This window comes from Brassica oleracea, chromosome C7 (genome assembly GCF_000695525.1).
Source record: "Brassica oleracea var. oleracea cultivar TO1000 chromosome C7, BOL, whole genome shotgun sequence".
In the NCBI taxonomy this organism is placed as follows: domain Eukaryota; kingdom Viridiplantae; phylum Streptophyta; class Magnoliopsida; order Brassicales; family Brassicaceae; genus Brassica; species Brassica oleracea.
The window spans coordinates 15,479,301-15,490,160 of NC_027754.1; the positions used below are offsets into that span (position 1 = coordinate 15,479,301).

A 10,860-nucleotide genomic window follows, 5' to 3' on the forward strand; every position below is an offset into this window, starting at 1 on the left:
ATAATGAAAGTACTAGAGGGTATTGAGCTGAAAGTACAGCAAGTTCTCGAGAACAATATTGATAATCATCAAAGTATATGATCTGAATATCCTTGGAACCTCTGGATACAATTTTCCTAACAGTTGAATATCTCAAGAAAGAGTTTGAGATGAAAGATCTTGGAAAACAAAGTTTTGTTTGGGATTACAGCTTGAGTACATTAACAATGAAATTTTTGTGCATCAAATAGTATATACAGAAAAGGGTACTCAAGAGATTTAATATGGACCAGTCTCACCCATTATCTTGTACATGGGCGTGAGATCACTTTTTTGGACACTGGTCCATTCAGTCCAAAGGTGGACGATAAAGAAGTCTATTTAGTTATGAGATGGACGATGCATAAGCCTTTGATTTTGGTTTATTTTATACTAACCAGCCCAAAGAGGAGTTATTTGGTTTTGTTGATTTGTTTTCAGACAGGTTATGTTTTACACATGGTGGTACACACATATCACAACAACATCATCCAAGATTTTGTGTGTGTATTTGAGGTCGATGACTCAATATGTTCGATTAGATTGTGGCATGACCGATGGTAAAGAAGAACCAACTATCATGTTCGAGGACGAAGCATATTCTGCCCAAGATCTTCATCACCCACGGATTGCAGAAAATTAGAGAGGTCCAAAGGACCTTCAGTAATGTCCAAATCAGGAGGAGTAATGTGTGTTGTACTCTTTTTCCTTCACCATGGTTTTGTCCCAATTGGGTTTTCCCGGTAAGGTTTTAATGAGACAACATTAAAACACATTACAAGCTCTAAATGGTTATGGCATCCAAGGGGGAGTGTTATGAACCAGATTGTGGATGAATCATAACCAAAAGATTATGATTTGTAATCTTTCAATTTATCTATGACGGTGTAATCTCATATATAAGTAACATCTATGTTATGAATAAAAATAGACTTTTCCATTACTTTTATAACATAAATAATATTATGTGAACAAAATATAAAGATTCATTACGACGTCGTTTCTATAGAACTAATTACGACGTTGTTGCTATCATACGACGTCTCTGACATACGACGTCGTTTCTATCAGGATTCGCTACGACGAGGTCTGTACAAAGACTCGCTACGAAGTCGATCGAAATGGTTGTCGAAGCAGAGCTTCTTGAATGGCTGTCACTTCCTCCTCTATGATGCTGCTCCGGTAAAACTGGTCAACTACAGATATAATTGAGCTGGTTGTTGAATTGATTTGCTAATGTGTGTATCGTGTTCAGGAACCTCCCTACGGTGGGGAGGATTGCTCAGTCTGTTCGAGCGAACTCAAGAATCTTCTCTACCGGAGAGATTATTCGGGTTCTTCCTCGTATTGCTTCTCCAAGGTCAAAATCAATCAGTTCGTTTGTGTATATGTGGATAATTCTGAGTTCCTCATTTATTTTGGTTTATATCGCTCGGCAGATCCATCTCTTCTACTCGTGCCGCACACAATGAAGAGGCGGCCGCGAAAGCTGCTTCTGACACCGGAGCCCCGACCATGTACGCTTTGTCTGAAGGATTGTAGTTCAATAACTGATTACAGAACAATCCATGTTTTTGTGTTTTGATACAAATGAGCCTAATCTTTCAGACATCTGACCTAGTTTGTTATGTTGGTGATGGGTTTAGAAATGATTCTTGCAAGTCTATGCTCTTGTTTTTAGATTTGACAAGATCATAGCGAAAGAGATTCCATCAGACATTGTCTATGAAGATGAGAATGTTTTGGCATTCAGAGACATAAACCCACAGGCTCCTGTTCATGTTTTGGTCATCCCTAAGTTGAGAGATGGCTTGACCACGCTTGGCAAGGTTACCAATTTTTAAATTTAGCATTCAATCTGCCTCTCTAGTAAGGTTGAAATAGAGATTCACATTCTAGTTTTAAAGAAAGAAACCATGTTGGTCTTTCTCGGGGTTGCACATTCGAAAGCAATTGCGGAAAACAAATAGGTCCTTGTGTGTGTTTCATCACAATCGAATAGGTTTTACAGTCCACATGTCACAGAGTCTCATCTTGTGGCCAATTGTTATGTTGTTTTGTAACGAGTAATGACTAGCAGCATTGCGGGTTATGTCCAGTGTTTCTGATCATTCATAATCTTGTAATTAGAGGAAATAGTCTTTGTGGAAAGAAGAGTTAAGTTTGTCTTTTGGAGGAATAGATTAATATCTTACCTGAACATTGTCTTCCTGTGAAACACTCTTGCAGGCTGAGCCAAGACACATAGAAGTTCTAGGTCAACTTCTGCACGCATCAAAGATTGTTGCTGAGAAAGAAGGCATTGTGGATGGGTTCCGTGTGGTTATAAACAACGGTGCTGAAGGATGTAAGTCTTTTCCATCCAACCAAATATCATCCTAATTTGTATTCATCATCATTATCATACACTTAACTCACTTAACTTCCTCTCATCAAGGCCAATCCGTTTACCATCTTCATCTCCACGTCCTTGGGGGCCGACAGATGAAGTGGCCACCTGGTTAGGAAGAGAGATTCATGCCAAACCAAATCATGTACAATCAGCGAGCTCATCAATGACTGTTCTTTTTCTTTGGGCAAAATCAGTTACTGTTCTAGCTGTTCAAATTCTGTTAATTGTAATCCTTTTCTCGTCTCTGATTTACTAGTTGTTACCTATCATTTGGTAAAATAAACTATCCGTTCCTAAAAAAATGAATTTATAAGAAAGTTATTTTGTTTTGGTAAAGATATATTTCATGCATTATTAATTAATTAATGGTAATAATTCTAAGTGTAAAAAGATATATAGAAACTAATTGTACTATTGGATTAATATCATTTTACATTTATAGAATTTGTTTACTTTATTTTTATTCATTTATGATTAAATATTATTTTTAATATACGAATTTTTTTTAAAAATTAAAAGAAAAGTAGTTATCAATTACTATTATACCTATGTTTCTAGTAGAATTAGTTTTTTAGAATTTTCACACAGATTTAAAAGTAATATTTAATATTAAATGCATAAGGGTACGGTGGATTTATGAGGTTTGGAAAATGACGAGAACAATGAATGGTGGAAGACTTAGGTTTTGCAACCTTTATCAGCTCCATTTGGTCAATAACATTTATTTTAAGGTAAAGTTATAACTCAAAGTGGCATGGTTTTATTGATACCACATGATTTGCTTTTCTCCCTTTCATGTTCTCGGTTATGATCTGAAAAGCAACGATATGAGAAAGATTGACAAGAAAACCACATGTTTTCTACCTCTAATCCATGCTTTTAGTCTGTTAATTGGCTTAAGAACACAATTTGCTTTTTAATGATCTTGCAATTTAAAGAGTTAAATCATGTTTCCTATATTGTCAAGCAATCTATGCTAGAGGTGTCAAAGACTTAAAAGGTCCGGAATTTTCACTATTAACCAAAGAAAAAACAAAAAAACAAAAAACGATTGTACAAATAAAAAGTCTTGCTAAAAAATAGGAGAAGATGGAAAGTCTTACTTCCTGGATTGCGTCCCATCATCATGCAAGAAAAAAAAAGAAGTCTGCCCATAGAAGAAGACTTTACATGGAGTATTAAGCAAAGAATAATTCTATTAAAGAAATAAAAAAATTGGTCAAACGGGTCAAAGAAACACACAAACATGATAATAATAGTTTGGTTGAAGTTTCCACCAAAAGTCTTCGTCTTCAATATTCATCCTCTTGGGGCATTCAGAAACAAATCTCATCTTCCTTTCAGAATTCTCACAGAAGAAACAAGGCATGGATCTGCAGCCAGAAGAACTCCAGTTCTTGACGATCCCTCAACTAGTTCAAGAATCCATCTCAATCAAGAAACGATCTCCAAGAACCTTCTACCTCATCACCCTCTCCCTCATCTTCCCTCTCTCCTTCGCCATCCTTGCTCACTCCCTCTTCACTCAGCCCATTCTCTCCAAGCTCGCCTCCTCCGACCCACCTAACTCCGATCGCTCCCGCCACGACTGGACCGTGCTCCTCATCTTCGAGTTCAGCTACCTCATCTTCCTCTTCGCCTTCTCTCTCCTCTCAACCGCCGCCGTAGTCTTCACCGTTGCTTCTCTCTACACCGGCAAAACAGTCTCCTTCTCCTCCACCATCTCCGCCATCCCCAAAGTCTTTAAACGCCTCTTGATCACTTTTCTTTGGGTTGCACTCTTGATGTTCGCTTACAACGCTGTCTTCTTTGTTTTCCTAGTGATACTATTCATAGCTCTCGATATGAACAGTGTAGGCTTAGCGGTCATCGCTGGAGTTATAATCTCTGTTCTTTACTTTGTTGTTCATGTCTATTTCACTGCCCTATGGCATCTAGGTAGTGTGATCTCTGTTCTTGAGCCTGTTTATGGACTTTCTGCCATGAGAAAAGCTTATGAGCTTCTTAAGGGGAAGACTAAGATGGCTATGGGGTTGGTCTTTGTTTACCTTTTTCTCTGTGCATTAATTGGAGGTACTTTTGGATCGATTGTGGTTCATGGAGGAGGAAAGTTTGGGACTTTGACTAGGACCCTTGTTGGTGGGTTGCTTGTTGGTGTTCTTGTGATGGTGAATTTGGTGGGTTTGTTGGTTCAGAGTGTGTTTTATTACGTTTGCAAGAGTTATCATCATCAGACTATTGATAAGACGGCTTTGTATGATCATCTTGGTGGGTATCTTGGAGATTATGTGCCTCTTAAGAGCAACATTCAGTTGGAGAATTTAGACATGTGAGATCACGATGGTACTAGTTCTTCTCTGTCTTTCTCTCTGTATATTATATTGAGGTAATGTAAGATTGGAGAAGAAGAGGCAGTGGTATTTGAATAATAGTTGTTATCTAATGTGTATGTATAGACGTGAACACTCTTTTGGTAGTGTTTTGATTTGATTTGATTAATCTATGATTTGAAAGGATTTTGAGTTTGTCACTTTATTTGATTTTATTCTACAACCTTGTTATCTGTGAAAATTTAGTTTTATCTTATGGGAGATTGTTTGGAAATGATGAAAATATTGGTTTGTAGATGCCTAAGTTGACCATTATTGGAGGAACTAGCTGGCTTTAGTTGTAGATAGCTTTCATCAACAGACTATTGACCCACACTAAAGTTTAGTTCGTAGGAGCAACTTTTGATAAATGTCTTTGCTGACGGGTATTTCAATCAACAAAAAAAAATGAAAGAGAGGGGCTCGGTACAAAGGTACATGGAGCAGAAGAGTATATAGAGAATAACATGTCATCAACCGAATTGTGAATGAGTCGTCAATTCCCTTATATGCTATATCGTTGGGAGGGGGGGGGGAGTCTTTCCTTTGGCGAACTCTCTTTAATTATATGCTGATTCTCCTAACTCTAAGAAGTTGATCAGTTGATTCATAGGTCATCGTAACAGCACATTGCGAAGACGTATCACGTTAAAATATCCAAGTTTTTTTTTGTTTGTAGTTGGTGGTTAGTGAAGCAACTACAATCGGTGATGTCCAACCCTAGTATGCTGACACTATCCGTTGTCTAATCCCAAGATTATAAAGGCTTTATGAACGAACTTGCAAAAATGTGGGTTTCTCTTTTTATGGGTCGAGATGACGCCTAAATGATTTTGATTGGTCTTCGGACTAGGCCAACTTGAATGATGTTGGGCCAACGTCCAACACGTTTAAGTTGTAACTCGTGCAATTCCGCGGGATGAATGTTATATATAAAACTAATTTTTATCTATTATTTATGTATATAATTAATTAGACAATTTATCTCAACTGGTGTAATCACAATAGATTACATCAAATCGGCTGACAACCTAGCGGATCCATTTACAAAAGGTTTGTCACGAGATGTTGTTGCTAAATCATCAAAATGAATGGGTTTAAAGCATATAACGAATGATGATGCTTGATTGCAGCCCTACCTATTATGACTGGAGATCGCAAGACGTAGGTTCAAAGGGAAAACAAAATCAAACTGAATCTAACCAAAGCACTTGAGACAAAGTAGTTTCTTCCCAGCTCTTAAGATGATAAAAGTGCTAACAAATCTGAGAAGGATAAGCATAAGCTTTTAATGATTCCATAGCTTCCAAAGCGGAGTATTACTCAATACTTTTCATGATCAATCACCTAATGAGTGTTAAATGGGGCCGTTTCTATGAGAATGAATGCAAGACTATATTTTCTAAGTTTACTCATGAAAACCAGGAATAGTTCAGGGCCACAATGAACACAATAGGGAACTAAGTTCTACAAGAAAATGAAGTTGTGTTATGCATGTTGTCTCGGTCTACACAAAACACCGGTTGGTTCAAGACATCATGTTCACCTTCTGGTAAAGTAAAACCGACATATATTAACTATGAGTGGTTCAAGGCTTAAAAATGCCACCAACTCAAACACAGTGAATTTTTCACAAACACTCTCGATAAGTCTGTTTAATCTAGTCAGGATTATAATACATATAGTTTTTTAGAGTCTATCGAGTCTGCATTTAGTCTGCATATGTTTAGAGTCATTTCTATTCATGTGAGGGATTGTTGGATCAATTTAATTAAAGCCAATGGGCTTCCAAATTAATTTAAAAATGTGTGAATATAAATGGCCCATTCAGAGGCCTCTTCGTTAAATGAAGGAGAAGTAGTAGAGTCCCACATCGCTTGTGTGACTAATTTTCAAGCAGTATAAATATGCTCATATGCTACATGGGTGTAAACGGCTTGGTGAGAGAGAAAGGCTTCCCACGCGCGCGCCGCCGCGTCGTTCAGTCGGCGTGGGTTTGGGTCTTGGTAGAGGGTCTCCGGCCCAATAAGAATATTTTTTTTGGACCAAGTTAAGCTCAACGTTTTACCATTTATTTCGGGAAAAAACAGCATGCAATTTTATTTAAAACGACAAGTAGTTTGTCTAGAAAATAAAAACGTCATGCATTTTATCCTCTCGAAAGTTTTAAATGATATAAGAGAGAGTCTTGAGGAAGAAGTTTCGGAATTCAACTTCCCTCGATCTCCACGAGATTCTCGCCCACGTGCAGCAGCTGTTGCGAGAAGTGGGTCTTCTCTGTCTTTTTAAATATCGTCTCTCCTCTTCCTTCATTTCTTAAGTTTTTTTCACATCGAAACCAACAGAAAAAATCCCTTAGCGTAAGTCATAAATACGAGAGACGTAGAGTTTATAGTTCGATAGGGCGATCACGAGTGAGGCGTGATTCGTCTGCCATGGTTGTATCCTGGGACTCTATATTCGTACAATCCCGTCTCACTAACGGAGCGAATATTTTGAGTTAAGGAAAGAGATCATATCTCGACTCCATGTCTCTTTGCGAATACGATTTCTTATCGTTCTTGTATTCGTTTTTTACATTCGTCTTTTCCTTAACATCGCTTTTATTTTATCGTTTATGTCAGTCCGGTTTTCCGGCTAATATAGCTTTTCAGTACAACTCTTACTCGAGTATCGCTTCCGGTAACAACCATGTATGTGCTATAAGTGGGTTGTACTACTCAGGTCCTGACTACGGTCCCGTTCATTGCTGGGAGTATACCGACACATCTGGTGTTCTCTGGAACTCGTCCTTTCATAATCCTTATATAGACACTCTCATGATTCAGAAGTTTGTGTCTGGAGATGGGTTTACTTGTGGTGTTACTAAAGATGGAGAGTTGGTTTGTTGGGGACCAAAGTCAAACGGTTTGGGTCTCTCCGACAAGGGAGAAGGGTTCGAGGTTTTAGCTTCCGGGAGGAACTCGGTTTGTGGGGTCTCTAAAGAGTCAGGTCAGCTTCAATGCTTTGGAGATGAGACAGAGTTTGGGGAGGTACCAAACCGGGTCCGGTTTATTTTTCTTTCAGCTAGTGCTGATCATTACTGTGGTATCAGAGAGGATGATCACGGGGTTGCGTGTTGGGGAAGAAACGTGAATTCTTCCTCTTCAGCTCCTAATACTTCATGTTTTGTAGCGATCTCGTCTTCAGATTCAACCACTTGTGGTATTAGAGAGCTTGATTTGGTTCTTGATTGCTGGAGAGTTCATGATTCAACTAAACCGGATTATAGTCCTCCTCTGGAGCTATGCAGCCCAGGGGTGTGTCCCCCTCGTGGTAACTGTGGTGATGGATGGTTTGCTTTCAACGCAAGTATCTTAAAAGAGTCTGAGTTAACAAGCTTGTGCTCGTTTCATGACCTAAACATTTGCTTACATTGCGGGGTTGATTGTTTGGAAGGCTACTTCCCTTCGAGTGGTTGTAACCCTAACGCCGACAGGGTCTGCACTCCTTGCTCATTGTGTCAGAACAGTTCTTGCTACAGTGTGTACAAGATCCCTGCCAAGAAATCGCGTAAGCACGAGCAGAGAGAGGTGCGAAGGCTTGTGATCATCATTGGATGCTCTGTTTTGGAGTTCTTGGTTATGTTGGTTGGTCTATCTTTCATTCCGAAGATGACTAAAGGCAGTAAAAGAGATGATGAAGAGAGGAGTAAGATGACTTGTTGCTTTTGTTTCGACAAGAACTCTGTCGAAGCTGATCCTGATCATGTTCCTCAGACGGGTCTTCTCCTGAGCGCCGTCTCCCTAGGGGAGACCAAGATCTTCCGTCTCTCGGAGCTGAAAGACACGACTCACAGGTTTAAAGAGTTTAACGAGCTGGGGAGAGGTAGCTTCGGGTTTGTCTACAAAGCTGTCTTGTCTGATGGGGTTCAAGTCGCGGTCAAAAGAGCCAATGCTGCAACCATTATACATTCTAATAACCGAGACTTTGAGTCAGAGTTAGAGGTTATTTGCAAGATAAGACATAAAAACATTGTAAATCTTTTAGGATACTGCTCGGAGATGGGTGAACGGCTTCTGGTTTATGAGTACATGCCGCACGGTACGCTCCATGATCATCTCCATGGAGACCTTTCTGAGGTTGAAGATTATGTTGCAAGCTGCAAGAGGGCTTGATTACTTACACAACGAGGTGGATCCTCCGGGGTTTCATAGAGATGTGAAGACGTCTAACATCTTGTTGGACGGCGAAATGTGTGCAAGAATTGCTGATTTTGGATTGGTTAGCTCAAGTGAAAGTGACTCAAGCAAGAGTGATAGAGAAGGTGATGTTTATGACTTTGGTGTTGTTCTTCTTGAGATGCTAAGTGATCCTCCCGGGGTCGGGGAATGGGCTGTTCCTTTGATCAGGAAAGGTTAAGCTGCCGCGATCATCGATAGGAACATTGGTTTGCCTAGAAATGTTGAGCCGTTGCTTAAGTTGGCTGAGTTGGCTGAGCTTGCTGTGAGGGAGAATCCTAACGAGAGGCCAAATATGAGAAATCTATTGAGCTTTCTTGATCTTATTGTCAAGACTGGACTCACCTTTTAATTTGAAGAAGCGTTACAAAATGTGAATTATATTATCAGCCTTGTTTTCTTATCCTTTTGTTACAAAATTGTACAATCATTGGTTAATTAAAGTATTAAACCGACAGATATCTTTGTCAAAATGTATCAGAATGTGATCTTAGTAGTGTAATCAAAGGTAAATGTAATTAGTTGCTGGATGCTTGCAGGTTTTCTCCCTTCCTTGTCTGTATAAAACAGATTCAGTCCAGATCTAATCTGTTTGGAAGGTCTTTATCTAAGCATTTGAGAAAGAGTATGTGAAACTTGTTAAAATTCTGTTTTTCTAAATAATGAAAATAGAGCATACAAGATTTGAAAGGTAAGCTTCATATCACAACAGTGTTGGTGTATTGGTAGTGTAAGAAGGTTGTATATACGTATCAGAATAGGATTTTATCTTCTTTTGTTGGATTATTTACATGCACTCTCAAGACTTATCTAATTTAATTAACTATAAATTTGGTTATGGTTTCTTTCCTTTTCTAATTTGATAAAGACATAAAAACGTATAAAAGTTGAAAGATCAGCGAGAAAAAAAATTGTTTCTTTTAATTAAAATAGAAATTGTTCATAAACAAATTATCCTAATCTACATGAAATTTTGTCTCTTTTGATTCGTAGACTTGGTTTTCAATATTTCCCAAAATGACAGATTTCATTTGGAGAATCTCTCTTAATAATGGAAATTGTATATGTTTTTATATAGTTTCATCTCATCATGATGAGATTCAATCTGTTAACCGGAGTAAACCGGTTTAAGCAGAGAAAATTGCATTAGCTCTGCTATACTCTGTTTAGGTAAACGACTTGGCTCAATCAGTCTATTCATGGCGTCTCACCTTTCTTTCTTCTTTCTCCTGTTAGTCATACATCTCTTCACCTATTTCTTCTTTTTTTTCTGCCTAATAATTTCAGTGGAATTGATTGATTGACACACATATATACCCTTCAAACCGACTTGTGATACTTAAAAACAGAGTAGATTTACACACACAAACAAAAAAAGGAAAGAAAGACATGATGGTGGTGTAAATGAGAGCTTGAAGAACCTCGATCCAGATGAGAGCTTGAAGAACCTCGATCAAAGTAGTGTCCACATGTTTCCAGAAGAATGATAACCATCCTGACACTGAAAACATCTTCGGGCGGATCCAGTACCTCTTGCTAATATCATAGAAGTATATACAACAGTCAATCAGTAAAATAGAAGCAAGACTGAATATTACAACAGTCAGTGAGGAATGTATAGAAGAAACTAAGCACTAGAAGAGACACTAATGATGTAATTTTTCAAATGCCAAACCACAAATACATGCCTTTAGAACTTGCCAAAGGGTTGAACTCTGAAATAGTCCGAGGCTCACTTACCCTGAAGTACCATAACCATACGAAAGAGTTAAGTAAAGCGTCTCGAATATCACAGACGAATCTATGAGCTCGTAGTTGTGCCCCATATTCATTCAACTCAAGCCCAACCCTTATCTCCTCC

The 10,860-nt window shown here is 38.5% G+C and overlaps 2 protein-coding genes and 1 pseudogene across 2 annotated transcripts; all 3 read left to right on the forward strand.

Moving 5' to 3' along the window:
* Window positions 1-1,089: 1,089 nt before the first annotated feature.
* LOC106303782 (14 kDa zinc-binding protein) lies at window positions 1,090-2,746 on the forward strand. The gene is made up of 6 exons (XM_013740099.1): window positions 1,090-1,200; window positions 1,274-1,378; window positions 1,458-1,535; window positions 1,700-1,847; window positions 2,248-2,365; window positions 2,456-2,746. The coding sequence occupies exons 1-6, from the start codon at window positions 1,166-1,168 to the stop codon at window positions 2,521-2,523; spliced, it is 552 nt and encodes a 183-aa protein (XP_013595553.1). The 5' UTR covers window positions 1,090-1,165; the 3' UTR covers window positions 2,524-2,746.
* Window positions 2,747-3,652: 906 nt separating this feature from the next.
* Window positions 3,653-4,926, forward strand: LOC106301443. Its single transcript, XM_013737842.1, has one exon. The coding sequence runs from the start codon at window positions 3,778-3,780 to the stop codon at window positions 4,741-4,743; it is 966 nt and encodes a 321-aa protein (XP_013593296.1). The 5' UTR covers window positions 3,653-3,777; the 3' UTR covers window positions 4,744-4,926.
* A 1,775-nt stretch (window positions 4,927-6,701) lies between these two features.
* On the forward strand, window positions 6,702-9,385 carry LOC106302677 (annotated as a pseudogene).
* Window positions 9,386-10,860: the final 1,475 nt, after the last annotated feature.